Genomic DNA, 23,216 nt, shown 5'->3' on the forward strand with positions numbered 1-23,216 from the left:
AGAGTAAATTACCACATGCTTCATTTACAAGATGTGTCACAGATAATATGACTACACAGCTATGACTACAAAGCACCAAAGAATTAAGTCATATCTTGGGGTGGTGGGGAGCAGAGAACACAGACAGGGACACAGACATGTGAAAAAAATCTTCTAGTATTTTTTAAACATAAATGATGGCTAGTTGCTACAGTTATGATTTAAATGTGAGGCACCAGAAGAATTTTTATGTAAAATCAAATCATGATCCTCACAATGGTTAGGCAGTCACAGGGGAAAGGTTTCATTGAGTGACCAGAATTACTCCTCAATTATCACTGAGGTTATTTATTTGTTTTCAAAAGAATGGTGAAAGCACAGTACTATCTTTTCCTAGTGGTTCTCTATTCCAAACAAGTCCATATCAGTGACTCAGAACCACTGTATGTGATACAGTGGTCCAGCTTGAAAAATGTTTAACTATCAAAATTCTTCCTTTCATGAATACAAACTGAATAAGCTGGCAGACCAAACCTGCCTTTCTGCCTTCTATGCCCATCCTACACCAAGGCTGGGAAGAACACAGATTAGCACAGTGGGGCAATAATAAACAGCTCTTGCTTGTGCTAATCTATATTTTGTGGAGTAATATTCATAGGCAGATTTCAACTTTGTTAATTTACCACCTTTAAAGAAAATGTTAAACAGTAAAGAAAAAAAACCAAAACAATCCAGAACAAAAACACACATAGAAAATAACCTGTCTATAAAATGTAAATAGAAAAAGGGAGAATAAACAATATAAACAGAAGTATTACTACAATTTTTACTTACAATTCCAGAGTCATGTTTTGGTCTAATATTGTATAGTGACTTCCCTTTTTTCTGCCTGCAGACTTCCTCTGCTTCTTTGACTCTGAAGAGAGACAAAATCTATAAATACTCCTGTACACCAACAACATTTTCAAAGACAATGCAGTATATAACTTAAAAGTTAAGGCCTGAGGACACAAGTGGATAACTTTATTATCCATGTATTCATTAGCATGCTCCACAAAATAGTTCTTGCACTCCAGGGCTGTTGTAGCCATACCCAGCACTTACATGGACAGGCATAATCAATTACATAATCAATTCTAGTTACAAAAGTACTTACTGCAGTTGATGATTGAAATGTGTGAGGGTTTAAAATACACTGGATGACATGAAGTTTACATTTCAGAGCATTCATGAAAATATTGCTAACAAAACTCCTTTTTATCACTGTTTAAAATAATTCTTCATTTATTCCAAGCCTCAATACTTCAATTACAGTTTAAACAAAGTTTGTCACCAAGCTACTTTCCCTTCCATCCATTTTTGTTTGCATTTAAAATGGCAAAATAGCTTAACCTAGATTTCCAGTCTTTACTCTCTAACTTTAAAAACAAAAAAAATTGAGAATTTCCATGAAACATGATGTTTAACCCAAGATGATGCATGCCACTGCACATCTATCTTTAATTCCAAAGCTGAAGAATCTCAAGGCTTCCATGACCATGGGATGAACACACTTGGGCTGCTTGGATATAAAGAGAGGAGAAGGTTCTAAAAGTAAGGGTCCACTTCTTAGTGCTTCCTGACATGGCAAATAGGACCAAATGAAAACCTTATGAAATGCCACTACATTTTTGGTGAGAGAAATGTCCCTGTTTCCATGCAGATAGGAAACAAACTGTGGAAGGCAGAGAACTACTCTCAGACTGGGAACCTGCCAGAATCAAGCTGATGGGTTCAATGTCACACTGCAAAATGTTTCTTTACAATTTTTATTCCTTTTATAAATTAACCTTGTAAACACACACAATGGCTGAAACACTGATAATACAGATTTATGTTATGAATTCTCTGGGCTGTAAAGACCTAGATAAAGACTTCCAATAAGAGAACATTAAATCATGTGAGGCCTTCATTGCTTTTAATGAGAGATGAGAATTTTATTGATAAATAAGAAAGTAGAAAACAAAAATGTAAATCCTATATTGGCTTGATCTTGCCAAAAATATGGACTTGAGATGGCACTTAGTCTGACTTTTCACCATTAGCCAAGACTGACAAAAGAAACAATAGTTAAATGATAATAAGAAATAATATATCCTTGGCTGGTTCCTTGCAGTTCTATGTCTGTTCTTTCACTGAGGCTACACAGGGGCCATGTGAGAATCCAACTTTGTGTTACTATTATTTTTGAATATTTTTGTGTGGTAGTAAGGGCCAAAATTTTGAAAATAAAACTCCAGCTGAGTCTGCTAAACACATTAAAAAACTGCCTGAACATTCATCTCTACTTCATTCAACTTTATCAGATACACTTTGTTCTTTACATAAGTTTCAAATTTATGCTTTCAAAAATTAATTTAAATGTCAGTTCTTTTCCAGCACTTCCACAAGCTGCCCTCTTCATTTGATGGTCACTTCATTAGCACAGGTTGGGGGGAAAAAAAAGCTTTGTTATTTCAAGCTGTAATGCTTTCTTTCTGTCTGCAAATCAGATAGACAGCAGCAAAATCTAGAACAAAAATGTCAAGCAGCCAGGCAATTCACCTTTAAAATGTATTCAAATAATTCAGTAAAAGTGGCAACCAAAATGTGGTGATAGCTTCAAATAAAAACTTACGGGAATGATGCAGAATGAAGAAAAATACAAAAGCATTTTCTTTTTCCTATAACAATTTTTCTTTTGCTTCATGTAAACTTTCCTCCAATGGAGGAAAATTATCTGTGACATTGATCTTCCCATGATCTTTTCTAAATATTCAGACACATTCTAACCTAACAAATGCCACTCTTACAAAGTCAAATATAACACAGTACATCTATCATATAATTTCCTCTTTTTTAAATACAATTATAGCAATCTCCCTCCACTGTAGACATCATTTCAATAACAAAATGGAATCTTACTTGTGAGTAAATGAGTGTCAAATCCCTGTACTTGTACAGGAACTATACAAGTACTATTGAGTTTATCAAAATGACTGTTTTATCGAAGCAGTGTAATATATGCAGGTATTCAGACCACTCAACATGCAATGACAGCATATGTAACATACAAAAATATTTACCAAACCAGTTCACACAGATCCAGATGTTATTCTTGGGAAATGACAAGGAATCTTCAATTCCAGTCTTTGTCCCACCTAAATATCCCCCTTCCAGAATGGATTACCCACTGCTTGCTAACACACCAGGTCATGAAACAACACAGCACCCTGTGGGTCTCATGTTAATTCAAAACAATAATCCTCACACAGTGAAGAACCCTATAATTTTTACAATAGAACTGACAATGCAGTTCTTTCCTAAAGACCAGTTCCCATTAAGTGTCATTGTCAGTGTAACACCTCTACATATTCTGCTTCATGAGAGAAACAGCTTTTTTAAGAAAGACCATCTCCGCTTGAAACAGAAAAATATTAATAACATACCACCTGTGAAGGAGGAAGTCAGAACTTCTGAGTCCCTGAGATAGCACTTCCAAAAAATGATCCATAACCTACAGACTGATAAGTGACAATCTTAAGGTTGTGTTACCCAAATTTCCAGGATTATATAAGAGGTGCTGGTATCAATAGTATGGTTGTAGTCCTCAAGGTTTTGGGAGTTTTTATGAAATTCCTTGGAGTTTGAGCCTATTTATTCATACCAAAGGAAATACAGAAGATGAGAAGCATTATTCCCTAATGCACTTAAAGCTGAGAGCTAGCAACCACTGAGCTCCTGTTCCAACCATATCACTGACTCACTGTGTGGGTTTGGGACAGTTCTCAGCCTCCTGGCTCACATCCTGCTCTCCTGCAGGAGGATCTAAGTGGTTGGATACAGCCTCATGTGACCCATTCATATGCTAGTTCAGCAAGAAATATAATGAGAAATGTAAAGATAGAGCACCAAAGGCTCATGTCAAGGAGGTTTAGTTTGTGACCATATTAAACCTGGAAGCATGGAGAACTGTGTAAATCTACAGCTGTATCTAAACAAGAAAAGCCAGCAGACTGGTGAAATAGAGGCAAAGGCAACTGCTAGCCTTCCACAGGGCTAAATCATAAACCAGTGAGTGTTAAATTTTACAGTGTGCAATATATTTTGTGAAGGCTGATCATTCAGCTTAATTAAGATTTTATTAAATGTAAAATTAAAATAACTTAATCCTTCTGGAAGAAGAAAAGTATGTGCTTTTTGGGAGCATCTACACTGTTTAAACTGTGTGATCTAGACAAACAGACAAAAGGTTGCCTTTGAAGGAAGGACAATAGTCTTAGTTCAGTTGGAAAATAATTGCCACTGGCAAGTATTTTGTCATAGGTTTTCTCTGTTGGCCACGAATGCTTTTTCATCTTTCTATGAAACTAAGAACATTTAGGCAAAACCACATTGTTTCTGTCAGCTCATGCCTGGTTCAAGCCATATTTCTCAGAGGCAAGCAAATCCCTATACACACACCTTCCTCTTGTTCAGGCTTTTCCTACACTTCTCACTGATTTCAGAAAGACCCTGATCAGCATGGAAGGTGCAAGACAATAATCCAAGACAAAAAGGGCAAAAATTGCATGAGCACTACTGATTATGAGTTAACTCAACTGTGATGAGTTGATAGAGGTTTATGAAGAAACTAATGGATCTAATTAAGTAATGGGAGAAGGAAAAAGGATTTTTGGAGAAAGCAACACAAGACTCCCAACCATCACAAAAGGAGAAACAATAGCATAGAACAACATATTTCCAAACTTCAGGTCAAAATGACACCACTGTGCCAGTGCAGAGCTCAGACAGCAAAAAAACAGTTAAAAAGACATTCCTAGGAAAGGAGTGGGTATTCAATTGTCAGACCTTGTGTAGAAAGATAGGCTGCCACTGGGGAGCCTCTGAAACAAAAGTCTGAGGAAGGTGAGTGTTCCCCACTTCCTGAGAATGACGACCCTTAGGCAGAGGCAGGCATGTGATAGATTGATTTATTGTTATGAGAATCTGTTTTTACTTAAACTATTTAGATCTACACTACTAATACTTTCTGTTAGAGAGTTTGTTTGGTCCCCTTATAAAGCCATCACTCCTAATGGCAACCAAATTCTCAGAAGCAGGACATGTTCAAGGCATGATCTGAGAGTGGGAGAGGAAGATGGAGGTGGAAAGGACATGGTGTGCTCTTGAATAAGCCAGGTGGAACCCTTTACTTGATTAGTGTGGTGGGAATGACTTGCAAGCTTGCAGTGTGTTAAACTTTGCTCAACTGATGCTCAAACTATCCCACTTCATATTTTGCAACCACTTCTCAAACTCACTTCATTTCAGTAAACTTACTTGGGTTCGTTTGCTATCAATCCCTGCCCCATTTTATGGCAATTCTGGCTCAAAAGTGAGCATATCAGTTGACAGAAAAGATAGCATCAACTGTGTTACTTTCAGCAATTTTTGCCTCATATTCTTTTCCCAAGTAGTTTCTTGATTTTGTCTTAGTGAGAACATAATCCTACAAAAACTAGTCTTCCCAGCCTAGACAACCAGAAAGTTGATTAACTCTCACTGCAATAATCTGAAGAGCAGAATTATTCAGGCCCAGGACAGATTCTAGAAATACTTATCAGTAGTGTTCATCACTTTGATCTCCTTAAATATTAAATTTAGCCAAAGCATTTCTTGCATTCTTCTTTCAGAAAGAATATACTTTCAAATAGCCCCAACAATAAGAAAACATGTAGGGAATAGACAACACTGGCTGCTTAGTGGATCAGTTAAAAGAAAATTAAACAAAAAAATCTACAAGGGAATGAATAGCCAGTGACTTACAGAGCCTAAGAATTATGGTCCTGAAATCTGCTACTTAATAAGATTGAGTCTACCAATTGTCACCTGTAACAAAAGAAGTAGTTTCTTATTTCCATCAAAATAAAAACTTTTCTCTAGCACTATCACCCCCTTGTACCTCATATTTATGGTGAGACAAACATATAAAAATGATGATTAAGTTTAAAAGACAGCCTGTAAGATGAATAAGTGAGTTACACATCAGCATGCCCACAGGAAAAAGAAACCAGACATGCTTAAAAACCCAAAAGGGTGTTTTTATCTACCTTCTAGAGCAAAAGCCAACCCGGCCACAACCTTATCAAAGCTTTGAGACTTTCTGTCATCATTCAATCCATTGAAGGGCTAGCCACTTCCCGGCTGCTAAACATTAATAATTTTGTCTGAAGTATCTGTGGCAGACAGATTCATTTCCTACTGGCTCCATCAAGGCTTGGTCGCCTTACACTTCACTAGTGAGCACCATGACATGACAAATGTAATCACAGTGAGAGCACTGGAAAGTTATGCCTTAGATTGCAGAGCTGCTCACAAAAACTTCCATGATAAACTCAGACAGATATTACTTTTATGGGTGACAGCATAGTTCATGAAACCCAAGAGATATTTTTCTGCAGATATTCTGCATTTTTTAACACAAAACAAGGCTGAGGCCAATACTTTTTATACTTCTAAGTGCTTATTATCAGTTAATAAAAGGATTGTTGCCAAAATATTTTATGTAGCTTTATCTGGGTTAAACTTGTTTATAATACCTTTACATATAAAAAGAAATAAAAAAACCTCCACTAAATTATCAAATGCCAAACATCTTTCAGATTTCAAGGGCAGAAAAGTTTAAAACTTTCTCCTTAAATTCTTCCAAGGCAATATTCTTATATTTTATTCATTGACTAAAATACTGAAAATATTTTTTTTTTGGCTAAGGCAGAAACCAAAACATTAAACCCAAGACGGAAAATTACAATTTTCAACATAAAAGTCAAATAAAGAAATGTAGACCTTTTACTTTCATGCCAATAGGGTTGAAGTGATGACACAGATATGATTCAGTAACTGACTGCAAAGACTTTATACAGATAAGAAGTACATAGCAATGTACCTGGTCCTTTCAAACAAACTGAGGAAACCTAACCTTAGCCTACCAAGAGAGATAATGTATTAGACATCCTGACATCCCTGCCAGCTCCTTGCATGGTTAATTCAAAGACCATGAGGCAGACAGGGACTGTTGAAAAGACACAGTGATTAATCATTTCACTCAGAGGACCACAGACAAATAGATTAAAATGTTTTAATCTGGCCACTTAACATAGAAAATAATCTGTAGCAGCACTCTGAATAAGACCTCCTCTGTCAACAGTGTAGATGTTGAGGAACACATTTCACATTTTTTTAGTGTGAATCATGCAAAATGGGCCTAAAATAAAGCTTCAAGCCAACTGAAATGAAAATTTGAGTTGCCCATTTACAGTCTCACTGTGCTTCACCAAACACTTAAAAATATTCTGAAAGTATTTCAATTTAGAATTATTTAATTTCACTTGGTTGTCCCTGGCAATCATACTCTTGATGATCTAGGGGTTCTGCTCTTATCTGTGAAGAGATATATACAGATGTGAATAAATAAAGAGAATACTGTGCAAAATATGATTTAAAGATTATAATTTTAACATTAAAGAGAATTTCACATTGAAAATGGAATGAAATAAAAAAGTTGAACTGTTCAAGAATGGCTATGTTTCTAATAAAATGCAAACACATATGTTCCCCACTTAATTACATTAAATACACTTCATGACCTTTGTCATTAAATTGTCAGAGTGGCCAGTATTTCAGATTGTACCTGGTTACCTTCAGGCAAGATGGAAATCACTTTTCTACAGACTTTATGTATCAAGACTGAAGTTAATCTAAGATAGTCATCGCCTTCCACTGTTTTTCTTGGAACTGAAGCCAGGTTGCTCTCAAAGAAGCTGGCTACATTTGGGCTATTTGGTTAGGAAATTCAACAGGAAATGATAAGGAAAGGGAAGAAGATTAGAAGTGAGGCAAAACTGGTAACATAATTGGCAAGCAAAAGAAACTCACGAGTGAACAGAAGTGTGAAAGTCTTTAAGCAGCAGGTGGGGTAAAAGGAGGCAAAAAACCCCAATGTATGAAAAGGATAAGAGTCTTGTTAAACAGACTATGCGGAGAAGACAATTCTTAAAGAGAATGTGCAAACAAACCCTGTTAACTGCCTTCTTTATATGCAAAACACACATACTAGGATGCAGTATAATGTGCCAGCATGATACATCACCATCACCAGATAGATACTACTGAAGAACCCTTTGCTGCTTACATGGGGGCTGTTCTGGAATCCAACCTCACACAAGTAACAAAAATTAGGAAATATTACACATTTGGAACTAGTTATTTACTAGATCCTTCACTTTGCTTAAGTTTAATATTTGTAAGCACCAGTTGGCTCACAGCTGCAAATGGAAATATTTTTCCTGCCCTACAAAGCACAGGATTGCTTAAAAATCTTAGACTAAGGTATTCAAAGGGTTTTCCACTGAAGATCCAGATTGAGAAATGGATCTCCAAATACTTTTTTTCCCCACAAACTTTACCCTCAAAAGCAATGTTAAGAAATGAAAGTTCTGTTATATTCCCCTAAGCAAAGTACAGTAATGCATTAATTTAAAAAAATATTAATTGCCAAAAAATGGACAAGGAAGAAGAAAACAAACCATACATGTTGAGCAACCTCTTTTATCTGGACAGGCAACAGTATGTTTGTGAAGTACTGCCTAACAGCTAGCTGCTGAATCTTTGGTGTGTTTAGGCTTTTTAAAGTAGATTTTTCCAGTGCCCTTAACAGTATATTTTGACCAGAAATCTACTTAGGTTAACAGTTTTAAAATACTCCCAAAAACTGAAGATCCATGTAATCATTCAATTTAATGTCATGTGAAATTGTCTTCTGTTTTGAAATGTCATTATAACTGAGTTGTAAACCCATGCCTACCAGCATGCAGCTCAGTTGGTTAGAGTGTAACAAACACATTGAGATTAAAGCTTTAAGAGACTCAGCAAATGTATCTGCCCATGACTACTCACTAACATAACCCTAGGAGCTTTTAGTTGGCATTACAGGAGCATGCCAAGCAAAATGAGACCCCACTAAACATACTCCACATGTTCATCATTTCCCTCTCAAGTTGCAGCTCCATATACATTTTTCTTCTCTTTTCTTCCATCTCTGCATTTCTTTGCAAGTACCTATTCCCACATCCCTCGATTTCTCACTCTCAAGTCTGACTCACTGGTTCGTATTATAAGCGTTAAAAAAACATCCCTTAAATTACTGTGAGAGGACATTGCTCGTGCTATGGGATTTAATGCCCTCCTCTGCGAGCAGAAGTGGCAGCTTACCAACACGCCCTCACTGTGCAACGTACAGATATCCCATGCCAGACTTTAAATTGCTCAACAGCAAGTTTTAAATCATCCTGCCGAGGAGTCTGTAGGGAGACATACCAGTCTTTCTGCAGAGGGAGATCAATGAGCTGTGGAGACATGCTGGCCAGGAATCTCCCTTTCATCTAGATATACACAGTGTGACACACCAGGTGCCAGCTTAACTGCTATTCTTACGGGAATGGGCAACTTCTGCATTTGAGAGACGAGTGCATTTTTCTGAGTTTATAGATTATTTTTAATGTGTCAAAGATTTATCATGGGAGTTAAAGGGTTGAATAAAGTCAGCCAAAAGAAATTCTCAAGCTTAGTGTGATGCAAGATACCAGGGACTTACAGAATTTTACCATTGTGTTGATCCTGCTTATGAACTCTCCTCTGCTGGCATTCCTGACACAGCCTCTCTTCAGCAACACGACTCAGTAAAGGCAAGAGCCTTTTTATACCTTGTACCCACATTTACAGGGCACCTATACCTGCCCCTGGCTCCTTCCTCCTCCAGCTCTCCCATCCAGAAATACAACTAATGCAAGGTAAATCTGTGCCCAGTTGCACGGGCCCTCTAGAGCAGGGAACAGTCTGGAGAGAGGGAAACACATCCAGAGCTGGAGAGGACTGGCAGGTGTGAACACCTCATGGCACCCAGAGAAAGGGAAGCTGGAGCTGTGGCCCTGCATACAAGTTTCTGCCATGTCACTGATCTGTTTCTACTAAGGGCCGAACTGACATCTATGACCTGATGATATTGATGCTAACATTTGACAGCAACTTTGAAACATAACATTTTCTTAAGGACTCACTGCTTTTTGCTACTGTAGTGAGCCAGGGTGCATTTAGTGGCTATAAAGAAAAGATATACTCCTAAAGATGAATCATTGCTGTCCATAGCAATAAGAAATTTTCTAATAGATAACTGTATTTTTATATTTTATTTCCATGACCAGCAGTTGCTTAGCTTTTTAATATTTTAGACTATTTCAAGACTTTTCTCTTGGGATGTTGCTTCATGAGCTCCTTTATCTTTCATTCTTAGGACAGGATATTTTTTACTGGTTGGTTGGAAAATGGTAGGGTCTGGTCAACAATTCTGCAGGCCTTTGCTGGATGTCAAGAAAAGTAAAAATACTTCTTGCTGTCACAGAAATGCTAGACTGAAATAGAGCGCTTAAGATTGACTACATGTAACTCAGAAACATGAAAAAACATTTTTAGAAGCGAAAGATAAATGAGAAAAGGGTTAATACATTGATAGATCAGCTTGTAAAAGACACTTTCTCAAAACAGGAGGGAAAACCAGGCTAGCTTGGTGGTCTGGTAGCCTAAGAGTTTTCCAAAGAATGGGAGACTTTTGCAGAGGTGTTACTGAAGCTGTGCATTGCCTGACTGTATTCAGAGAGCAACGTGCATCTGTGTGTATGCAAAACCACAAATTCATGTATATAATAAGGGTGCTGAGCAGGAAGCTTGTGAAGCTCAAAATACTCTCTCTTTTCAAACAGTATTCAAAATATTAGGGAAATTTTCACCTAGTCAGCTCTTCTAGTGTTTCTTGCTGATTAAGCACAAAATGCAGGCTATACTGACAGTAAACCTTTCAAGAGTTTGCAAAGTCTGAATGAAAACCACAGGCTATGACTGACAGGTTATAAATATATTTAAAGGACAATGACAACAACACAACAACTGTAAAAACTCAAAACATGCCCCATTAAGTTTGATTATGGATTTCCTTTTTTTTATTCTGTGGGCTTTTCTGCCTTTTTTTATTTGGCAGGCTTTTTGTTTGTTTTGGGATTTTTTAAAAGCTGCTTAAACAGAAAGAAGCAGTATTTGAAAATTTTCACTTAAAATTATATATAATTAGGATAGATATGTCATCAGAAATGTCAATTTCCACAAAATATAATCAAAAACTTTATAAAAAACCCAGTATCATTTTCTAATGGAATGATCTAGTTAGCCTTAGCTGCAGTGTGACCACAAAAGTATTACTGCTCAGAAAGCCTCTTGGTAGACCTACGCTTTTACTGTAACTTTCAGGTGCATTTTTCTTTTTATTTCTACTGTATTTAAAAATTTATCACACATAATTTTCCCTACGGATGGTATTTTCCAGTTCTGCTTTACTTCAAAAGTGAGAGAAGACCAAAAGCAATAGAAAACTTAAGAAAAATTAATTGTTTTTAACTTTGCACCATTTTTCTTTTCTCATTTTCTTGTAAGGAAATATAAAGTCTGACACTTCAATGTTTATGTTTTGCGTATAAATGCCTGGCAAACCAATATGCAAGTTGAAAAGCTAAATGAAAAGTGTTTAAAATAAGAACAGTCTGGCTGCTTTCTGTAGAACACACACGTTTAACCTATCAGTAACAAAATATAGTACTGCCATTGGAAATACCATCAACGAATATCCTGTAGTTAAATTATTATAAAGGAGTAAGATTAAGGAGTTAAATTATTATAAGCATATATTTGCAGAGACTAAATAAGGAACAGCCTCTATTCAAAGTCCATATGGAAACTGGGATACAAAATATTCTAGAAAAACACAAACAAATCAGGGGTTGATACAGATGATCAAACAAAAAAAGACAAGGGAATAAAGTCATACATTTTATAAATAATTTTTGTAAATAAAGTTTGTTTCATGAGGCAGAAACCTGGTCAATAGCTCACCAAGGTGGCATAGCACAGTCTTTGAAAAAGTCTCACCATATCTGTCCCTTGATTTTGCCGACAATGAACAATTACAGAGTTTCTCTCACCATTAAAGTTTTAGCCTGGTCCTCAATTTTATCAGCAGAAAAAAATTTCAAGAACAAGGGGGAAATCTACTTTCTTCAAATAATTATTTACATTTCAGTGGCAATAGGCAGTTTTCAGGTTTGTGTTGCCTGCAAATCTCATGAAGCAGGCTGAGATTTTGAAAACTATAATGATCTACATTCTTACATCTCTGGGCAACACATGTATTTTTCCATAGAGCTTTTTCCCCATTTGACTTCTCAATACCAAGACACCTTCATAGCACATCATCTTGTCCTTGATTTAGAGAGACAGAAAAGTGAAATCAAGAGAAAAAGCCTAAAAGACATCTACAGATATCAGGTTGAACTATGATTTGAGACAAAGTATTTTCTGTGCAAAGGTTTTGGTACGACAGTAGTTTAACCAAAAAAGATTCTTAATTTTTGGGAAAATAATATGTTGTATTTGAAAAACTGTTACTCTTAACTGTAACGCCTACTGCCAAATTATTGGAAAAAACATTCTAATTCCTAAAATGCAATGAAGAGAGCTTGATTTGGCCAGACCTGACATAGCAGCACCAAAGATCTCTCAGAGTTGAACACAACCAAGACATCAAAGGTCCCCAAAGTCTAAACCCTGCCTAACCTGAACAAACGAAATAGAGTGGAAGATTTAAACTCGATGAGGCAAGTGGAAGCTAAAATTCAAACCAAAAATCTACTTGTGATTTTCAGGAAGTATTATTTTCAGTTCTAATCTCAGTGACCTCCTGGACTGAAATTAGAGTGAAAGCCTCCTTTAACCCACCAGCTCTGAGTCCGAGTTTAAACAAGAGTATCCCTGCTGTTCTTCCAAGGGATCTCCCAGTTTCCTACTGTAGGTCCTTCTCTTTCCCTTCCCTGTCACATCTTGCACCTGCACACATTTTGTAGGTTACACATGTTAAGGCCCTTTTGGGCTAGAACCACCCTTCCTAGAAAGGACAAGCTAGCAGACAGTGTTTTTTCTCTGCTGCTTCAACACATCCTCTTAGTATAATATAGATTGAACTCAAAGAGAGTCATGATCCTATCTCAATCCCATTCTCCTCTTAAGCTGTAGATATTTAAGGAGGAAGAAGTTTTGTGTTGATTTAGTTAATGTTTTCTAAAGAAAACTGTTTTGCAGTGAGAACTCTCTGGAAGATTTTGGGGGTTTTTAAAAGAAAAACAGCTCAATATTTTGAAATAAAAGGACATTTTTCTTAAATGTTTTTCTATAAAATATACAAGACTAAATTAACCTGTATTAACTAGGCAGCTAAATCCCTGCATAGGAAACCAAAGATATTTAACTGCCAAATCAGTTTCAAAGAGATATACTTAATTACATACAGTCAGTAATACGAAATAGATCCCCAGAGATCTGCTGTAATGTGTTAACACTTGCACAATGCTCTTGCTATAGTAGCAGAATCCAATTTTTTCACTGTTCCAAAATGTACCCACTTACAGCAAATATATACAGCATACACAACATTGACTATATAGGTGCCTCAGGAAAGCTTTTCAGTAACTTTATAAAGCAGTAGTCAGATGTCTGTGAAAATTACATAGGATGAGTACATTTGGAAAATGGGCCTGTTCTTGTCAATTCACCTAATAACAGGATGAAGTCAATAATTTAATTAATCTAAAGCTTCAACCCCACCAATGTTTAGGCTCAGATGCAGCTTCAACTCAAGCTGCTAAATTGTAGGATTATATAACAATGCTTAGAATTTTCAAGTTTGAATTTGTTTAATTTTTTCTTATAAGACATTCATTACTTTTTAAACAACTGATTAATCCTTGGCATAATTTTTATAAACAAAGGTGGCCACAATGGACTACCTGCATGCAGATGAGTACAGACCTCATAATTCTTCTAAAATGTGAATCAGACACCATGGCTTATTTTTCAAAGCTACTGTCTCATATTCTTTATGCCATTTTATGCTTTTGTGTATCCCATCACCTGGGCTGTGATTTGCAATATTATTCAATCTGAGCCTTTTTTTAAGCCTGGGCTAATTGACCTATTCCATCTGTCTTCCTTTTTTTCCCAGCATTGTCAAAAAAATGTTTACAATATGCCATGTCTTAATGCCTTGACTTTCTTTGGCTAAATATGCTGATGAAAATCTTTAATCAACTTTCAGGCCTGAAAAAAGTCTTCCATTCCTTGGATTCATAGCAGCATAGTAGTTACACACTCTGCCAAAAACACTGTTCAGGTGATGGACTCAAAAAACTTTAGCACATACTGGTATTAAAACCCCATTCAAAAATTAGGATGACTGGGGGTTGTGGGTGGTGGGAGTGGGTGTCATGATCTGTTAAAAAAACAAAACCTGAGAAAATTCCAAAAGGCATTCAATAGGTTGTGTGTTAATGAAGTGTGGCTGACTGGTTTCTGTGCGATTGCTCCCAATAACATTCTTTGAGAAAAGCCTTTGAACAAACAAACAAATGTACCTTTCTTGAAGAATAAGTTTGTTTTCCTTCTTCCAGAAGTCTTTGAAGTCAGAACTGAATTCATGCCAAATACTGAAGAAAGAATGTGGGGACACCTCCTTCTCGCCCATTTTTGGTTTCATGCAGAAATAGGCTGTAGTTTCCAAAAAGCTGTCAGAGAAAACAGAAATAGCAAATGCCTCAGTACCAACTGTTGTATCTTTTTTTTTACTTGACACTGACACAGTATTAATTATTCTTGATAGGAGATCCAAAATAAAAGAATATAAAAACGTAACAGTTCTGAGCTCTTCATATACAAGTAGGTACACAATGTAAGATGATTCTTCAGTGAAGTTTGGATCTGGGATTTGTCACAGTTTCTAGTTTTGACCAAAGTGTTTTCCATTTCAAAAGCTAAAATGAACACGCTGTCCACAGCCCTGCAAATCCAGATATCCACACCCACCCATATACTCCTTTTCTGTAGTGTTTAAAGCTGTTTTCAAAACACAGAGTCAAAGCCTATAAAGGACTGTAAATAAACTTCTTCAAGTTCTGTTAGATCTGTGATACAACACAATAGCTTAGGCTGGAGACTACACAGAAATATTAAAACTCAAACCTGCTTTGTACTAAACAAGAAATGACGCAATAGAAAACTTGGCCCAGGAGCAGCTGTGCTGGAAAACAGGTGCCCATTGTGACTCTACCAGAGCAGTCCAACAATTCCTTCTGAGCACAGCAAGAGTAAAACTAGTGCAGCAAACACACAAGCTGCTCCTCAAATGAAAGCTGTTCCTGAAATGCAAAGGTCGTATTTCCCACACTGAGTGAGGACTGTGAGTGACTGCAACTAAAATTTAATGTATTTCTGAGTTTGAATTGCTTCTATTTTATTTTGAAAATGTTACAGGAAGATACAGAATGATTAGTTAATCAAGCAATATTTTAAAAAATATTATTCCATTTTGTTTTTTCACTGTACATTTTATAAATACTGAAGATTTTAAGAATGTTTTCCTGATCTGAAGATCAACATGCAAGCCACTGGAGAATTGCTTATTTTATGGAAAGTGCAACAGAAAAATCTCACTTGAAATATAATTGCAGGTGCTTTGCTCACTGATCTATTACTATTCATTGACTCCTATGATAATTTCTCTGAATCGTACATCGTACTTTTAAGCACTTTAATTAGGGGGAAAAAATCCAACTCCAGCTAAAAGGATGGAGATGTGGTTTTAGTCACACAAGTTGTATCTCCATTAATGGATTATGATGGTGAAAATAACATACAAAGATTCAACCATTCAGAAGGGTCACTATCAAGAATTCTGCAAGAAAATGTTTACCCTAATTCTCAAACCTGAATATTCTAGTTGTTTTGCCCTAGCTGAAAAAATAAGCATCTACGTGTATTATCATATTGCTGAATAAAAAAGGCTGTATCTTAAAAAATTAACATAAATTTACCAACAAAATTTTACATTACTTTTTTTCTTCTAATCTGCAATTAATTTTTCCATCTGCTGAAGCAAATTGAAGATGTTGAGCAACAAAGATGTAGCACATAAAAATATAGAAAACATAGTCATTTTTTAACCCATGACACTGGTACTCAAATGCCTCCTTACCTGATCATGTCATTTCTTCAGCTCTCTCAGCCTACCATGGCACTCTGTTCTGTAACACTCAGTGTGAAGTCAATAAATGCTTTTTTTTTTGGCTGGGTTCTGTTGTGGCTTTCATTTGGGTTTTTTCTAAATGATTTATTAATGATTAATACTATTGGTTAAAATACTCCATTTTACTTATTTATATTTTCCCTAAAGTTTTATAGTGGGAAAGATATTTATCATCTATCCTCTGATTCCACAGAATCACTCAAAAAGAATATCCCTGACATTGCAGTCAGCTGCCTTGTTTTAAACTTCTTCCTATGGCCACATATTTCCAACTTTTTACAAGGCTGCAAAAGTTATCAGGGAGGTATTTTTTCTCCCAGTCTCTTCCCTCAGAATTATAGCTCTGCAGCTAGCTAGTGGGGAAACTATATCAAAGGCTTATTAGAATTTTCAGAATGAACTGACATTATTTTTGGAGGAGCGTGAGGAATAAAGAACAAGAGAGAAATCTGGAGGCATCAGCTGAGTATTTTTTTAAAAAAGCTCTTTGAATAAAGTCCATTAATGATTTACGAAACAAGAGAAAGACAATTTCATATAATAAACCTTGTTTTGAGAAGTGTGCCTTCAAGAAATTTTGCAATAAGAAAAAGAATTTGACAGTGAATGGCCATCCCAAGTACTGCAATAATATATGAGATAATGAGCTTGAATTCCATCACAGGAAAACATCCCAAGAAACAGAAAGCTAAACAAAATTAAATTCATACTGTATAATAGAATCCTCAATTAAAAAAAGAATAAAACAAGATCAACAGCACTAACATCTTTTAGAGATGCAAAGATTTCCACTGTTCTTCAATTATTCCAACTATCCTCTGAGAACAGGAGATAACCAGTGTTTTTTCTCTGGTGACTGAAAACCTCCCTGAGGACTACTTGCATAACCTCTGCAAACTTATACATTCATACAGCTGTGTCTAACATAACAGCTGTAACATATTTACTAGGTTTATAGAAAGCAGAGAAATGCTCGTACAGGTTGCTTGACTCCCTAGCAGCTAGTTTGGGAGGTAAGGAAAATTAGCTGTCTGTGAAATGTGAAACAGCAGCAGCATAGCAGGTTGTCATTGTTAGTATGTCACACCTTTCTAATGCCCAGTAACAATGCACAAGACATCAGCTGCAACACAATAATACTTCAGGGCACAAATCTCCACAAATCAAGTATATTTTTCTATACATGCAGATCAAACACTCAAGACAGTTGCCGTATTTTTTTCCAACCAGAGAGGTCTACCCTTCTTTAGCATTATAGTTTCTTAAGAGTTCATTTAGAAGACATATGGAAACCTGCTTGCTGTACATTTGATGCTGTCATCTTGCAGTACAAGACAAAATGGCATAATTCACACATGAAAGACAAAGCAAATAAAGCCAATCCAAATGCATCAAATAATAAAACATGGACAGCAATAAATCCTCTCTGTTACCATGGTCTTTAAATATCTGATTTAGAAATGTTTACATATGTCAAACTAGACATATCTTAAGGCTAATTCCAGGAGAGGACATGCATTTTAAATACAAAGAGAAATTTTGATGACATTCCCATAGCCCCAAGACTAGATACAATCCTTTCAGACTTCAGCCAGGCAATAAATATCTTAAATATTTGTGGAGCTTTTCTCTGGGACAAGTCATTCAAATTTTCCTGTTCACTCTTTAGCAGATTTTCAAACAAAATTTCTGCAAATACCATTGGTACTATTCCTAACTGTGCATCACATAGACATTTTAATCAAATAAGAGACTAGCTATCAGAAGCCTTTTGTTCCTATACTCAAATTAATTTCTGCATCATACAACCTTCGGTAACTCATCTGACCTGTTTGAATTTCATTTCACCTATATGCAAAATTAAATATTTATTTTTGAAACAAGTACTGCAAAGCTTGTTTAGTGTCCATTTCTCAAGTGGAAAGGTTCATACTTATCCACACTCTTTCTGAGAGTCTTAAAGGAATGTGCATTAGAGAAGATCTTTGAGGCATGGAAGAGGGAAAGAAGGGCATGCAACTCAGTTTCAGGGATTAAAAGAGGTAAAGGAGGTCACTGCCTTTGCTTCTAACAGCCTGACTTTTCAAGCATGATTAAAAATATGACAGTGATGTTCACACTACTGTCTTACTCTGACATGGCAAAAGCCAGAAATATTTAAACAGGTTTCAGACCAGGTTTCATATCCCTCATACTGGGCCCTAGAGGAGAATTAAATAACATCATCTTTCTCAAAACAATGGAAGAGTTGCTCATCTCTCTGACAAGTAAGGAAGGAAATAAGAATGGGAGAGATGGTTAGTTCCTTTTCTTCCTTTCTTGTGTTCGAATGTCTTTGTTTCAAGTGTTTGGGTAATTCAATAAAAATCACTTCAGACTGATGTCTGAACTCACTGCTTGCTCAAACATGGAAATTTGATGAATGAATCACTGCAGTTTTATGTGTGCTCCCTTGAGTATGACTATGAGTCTATGAAAGTGATTTTTCGATTTGGAGGGAAGAAAGGAATGGATGTACTAACAGCCAAACCAAATTTAACCATATGAAAGGCAAAGAAGCTGTTCACATTGCAAATGGCTCATTGACAGCAATACTAGCTAATAGACCCGATCTATTAGGAATATCTTAAGAGTAGTTATGGATTATTCAACTTTTTTTCCCCATTCCATTCTGAAAACAGTTGGCAAGAAGTTACAGACAATAATTCCAATCCAAGCCTGCTGTCTGGGATGCAGTGGCTGGTTTATAAACATATACAAAAGCAAATCAACAATACTAAAACAGCAGTAGTTTCATCTCAGCATTATTTGATCAGGCTTCCTTGGCCAAATAAATAGCAAAGTAACCACAGGTACTGGTTGACCTTTCTGAGAAACGCTGAACACACGCACAAACACACGTGTCTGGTTTCCTCATGCAGCAAAAATCACCTTCAAGGGTAAACATTTGCTCTAATGTGGATTTAAAAGCAGAAAAAATGTTTCTACTCTGCATTGTTAATCAGACTATGTATTTTGGTTCAAGTTTGTACATGGATATTCTTTTTTATTTTGGCTTTATAATTCTCTAAGCATAATTTTCATCCATTAGCGATTAAGAACAGTCAGTGTAAATGGTGTAACCTGCTACTTTTGTGAAGCAGTTGTGTTTCAGAAGCAGTTCTAAATCAGGCTGAAACTTCTAAAACACCTTTCAGTTCAATGAAAGTCGCAAATAAAATTTAGAACTAAGCCCATTCTACCAAAAGAAAGAAGGTGAAAGAAAAAGACTGTATGTGCCTCCTAGTACTTAAAATCTGACATGAATCTTATTTAAAGCCAAACTTGTGAAATGTGTTAGTTGACAGGAATGTAAACCCATTTAAAGTGTTGATCCTGAATTGTTGATTACATATAGAAGGTGAGTACCATAAGGTAACAGTATTTGCTTCCTGGATACTAATAATTTGAATCATCATATTAGTATCTGGTTTGTTTCATATAGAGGTTGAGGCTTTATATCTATTTTCTTAGTATATTCAACATCTGAAAGCAAGAATTAATCTTCAGTCAGAATACCAACCACTGCAACAAGGTCACACAAAATTATGTCAAATAAAAGAATACCAGCATCCTGATTAATGAGATAGCACAAAACTGTTGGGAAACTTTATATGCACAGCATTCTATGAAAGCTGCAATTTTCTATTGATGTATTTTTTTGAGGGTCCTTCTCTGCACTATAACTTTACATCACTTTCTTCACCTTTTCTTTGCTTTTCAGAAAAGGTATAAATTCCTCTTCTCAGTGCTGTCTCTTGTTCTGCACAATTGTAAGTGAAAAGATGTAAAAAATAAATATAGGTTCATTCAAGATATCTAGTACCTAAATGCTGGTAAGAAATTTCTTCCTGTCCTTTTATTCCCCCCTCCCCCCCACCCCTTTTTAAAGGAAGAAAAGTAACCTTCGTATATTAAAAAGAAAGTTTAGATAATGTGCCAGCTTAAATTAGCTGCCAGAATCATTAATCTCATCTCTTATTTGCCAATTTATATTGTGTAACTATGTATTTTGTAATCTTGTTCCTTAGAAAACAAAGGTCTCAAGAGATTTTTCCTTCCCTCTAAAAAAAAACCTGCCAAACATTTGCAATGTTTTGAATCCGAAGTCATCTCCCTCATGCCTGGTCCCTTGCCTGCTATAAATTCATATTAAACAGAAACTTTTTTATTGCTTCAACCACATGAAAATTAGCAGCTACAGTACCAGCAAAAAAATCCCTCTACCTTTGAAGCACCATTTTTTTCCTTCCAATAAAAGCTCAACAAAAACCATCCAATATTAAGAACAAAAATTATGTTTTGACAGGCTGGTCTGTCTTGTTCACGAGAATTTTAACACCTTCCCTCCCACTAGTAGGAATGCATTACTACTTTAATGATCATCTACAATGATCAATCTTATCAGTTGTACATAATTATTATTACCACAAATGCAACACTTCCATATTTTATACTAAAAGCACCAGACCCTGTAACTGAATGCTGTTACATAGCAGAGAGCATATACTGTGACACAGACTGTTAAATTCAATAGGACTACAGCATTCCCCTAAACATTTTGGGAAAAATAGAATTTTATGAAGAATGATGATCTCATTGTGTTAACAGTGAATAAACCCTTCACATATCAGATGGCTATTTCAACCTCAATTTAAACTGTTATTCCAGATATTTCTATTTACCTAATTCAATGGGAGAGTACATCTTTATTGCTGTCTTTCAGGAACAAAGTGCCTCATAACAGCAGTTACAAACCAGCAAAATGAAATGGCTATAACTAAATTAAATTATACTTTCATTGAATGATGAATGTGAGCACTGAGATTTTCAAAATCTTGATTTTAGAAAATATTTTTATCAGGTCCAGATTTAGGAACATTAGTTGGGTATGATGAAATTTGCCTAATCCTTATTGCTTATATCTTCTGGAAATATTAGGCTGTCAGGAATCACAGTTAATACTACATTTAAAAAGCATACTGCAAGATCTTTCCTCACTGGTTTGATTATTTTTGAATTTGTATTTTTATTTTCATTCATCTCTAAAACAATAGGCTACAATCTGGTCCCTCTATGTATTTGGGTTGATTCCAGGATTTTTTGCATTATTCTGATATAAACAAATGCTCCACTCATATAACAATACCCTCTTTTATCCAATATCCATATGATTTGGTGCTAAATTTTACCAGGAGTGAGCTATCTTGGCAAATAGAACTATAGAACTTCTTTGGTGACAAAAAAAAAAAAAATAAAATACTGTGCTAAAAAGCCACTCTGCATATACTGAGTCAGATTCCAGCCATTTGAAAATCAAAGGTCAGGAAATGTGGGTTAGAGGTATTTTTGCTACCTTCATTATATCATGTGTAAAGCATTTGTCAGCTACATCTCACCCAGTAACTGGGGTTTATGTGAACCTAAATTCTGCTGGGCATATTTAAAGGTTGTATTTCCATTCAATATTATTCAGAATAAAATATGAATTGAGATAATACATTAGAAACAGAACTAACCTTGTGTCTTTTTTTTTCCTCTGACATTTGTATTCTAGCAGGCCACTCCAAGAAAAAAAAAAATTAAAAATCAAGCATTTTTTAGTGTGACTCTTCAAATGCATTTTTGAGTCACATGTGCTTTTTCTGTATAATTTTAAAATGACAATTTGAAGTCAGTTCAAACTTTCTCCCAAAACCTTGGCTAGAGCTAGTTAAAGCTCTCTAGATGCATTGGTGTTAGCTGCAACCACTGCTACCTGAATACCTTGCAGAAACCTACGTGCTCTCCATCTTGGAAGGAGAACTTTGATGCTTTTAATTCATGTTAGTGTGGATATGATGCCCATGCCTGCCAGCTAAGCTGCTCCAGACAAATGGCTAGCTCTGTGCTAAGCTACACACAGGCAATATGAGCATGTGTAAAACAATACCATGTAATTTTGTGCACTGGATACTCAGGCCCAGCAACATATCCAAGAGAAAACTATTTTTCTCTCTTAAAAAGACAAACATGTGAGCTTCAAACATATTAAATGACTCTTGGCTAGTTGAACTTCAAGAAATAATAAGGTGCTGTTAGACACAGAATACAGTGGTAGAATAAATTTCAACAGCAGTGGTCTGACAAAAGCTGCTGGCCTCAGTGCTGTAAGAAACAGCTAAAAGCCTCATGTGAAAGCCCAACTCGACTTCAGATCTTTCTATTAGCACTCCTCATGTTCACTCAAGGCCTTCTAAACAATCATTATTAGTTAAGGAGGTTATAATTACATATGGAAGTGGTGCAGAGCTGTTGTGCACTAAATATATGTTAAAAGCTTATGATTTTTCAATTTATTCATTACAGCCTCAGCCTTGTAATCTGCCTGCTCACATCGTGTGGCTCATTTTTATGACTGAAATTCATGAAGAAACAAGGTCAGCGTTATCTAAGAAAATAATAACAATTACATAATGGAATAATATTTTTTCTTAAATCTAGAGCAGATTTAGGTATCTAGATGGAAACCACACACATGCTTTACAAAATTTCAGATACACATAAGATTAATGCATCTCTAAGAGTATGATTCAGCAAAGATAAAACTTTACATATGTACATTGATAAAAATGCACTCTATAGCAAATGAAATGAATATACAGGGATTTTTTGGCATAATAATTTCTATTTTGGTGCTCAAGTCAAACTTAAGTTTCAGTTTCTATTCTTTGAAATGGTATTCTTTATAGAATAAAAATGCTCTGAAATACTTGGAGATTACAGAACATCCTACCATTTTAAAGGTCTTTTGATGCAGCTTCACCTTAACCCTTTGTGGTTGCTATGGAGAGCATTCTTATCTAATTCAGTAATTCAAGCTCTCTCCTTAACATGCATCCACTCATATCATCATTGCCAGCAAAACTATGAATAGAAGAATTCTACCCTTTGCTGAAAATAGAACTGTTCATGGGGGCTTTCATAT

The 23,216-nt window shown here is 35.8% G+C and overlaps 1 protein-coding gene across 4 annotated transcripts in view; it reads right to left on the reverse strand.

Moving 5' to 3' along the window:
• The window catches only part of FMN2 (formin 2), a 154,975-nt gene that overhangs the window by 2,655 nt on the left and 129,104 nt on the right, over nt 1-23,216 (reverse strand). For 3 of the 4 annotated variants that reach the window (XM_079330078.1, XM_079330077.1, XM_079330076.1), the window contains 2 exons: nt 14,544-14,693; nt 487-895 (listed from right to left, as the gene is read on the reverse strand). In XM_079330078.1, coding sequence (XP_079186204.1) covers nt 529-895; nt 14,544-14,693 — 517 coding nt within the window. In that variant the 3' untranslated portion in view covers nt 487-528. Of the gene's footprint in view, nt 1-486; nt 896-14,543; nt 14,694-23,216 lie in introns of those variants that run through there. The other variant, XM_079330079.1, reaches the window with a different exon arrangement.

This window comes from Erithacus rubecula, assembly GCF_903797595.1.
Source record: "Erithacus rubecula genome assembly, chromosome: 2".
Taxonomy (NCBI): domain Eukaryota; kingdom Metazoa; phylum Chordata; class Aves; order Passeriformes; family Muscicapidae; genus Erithacus; species Erithacus rubecula.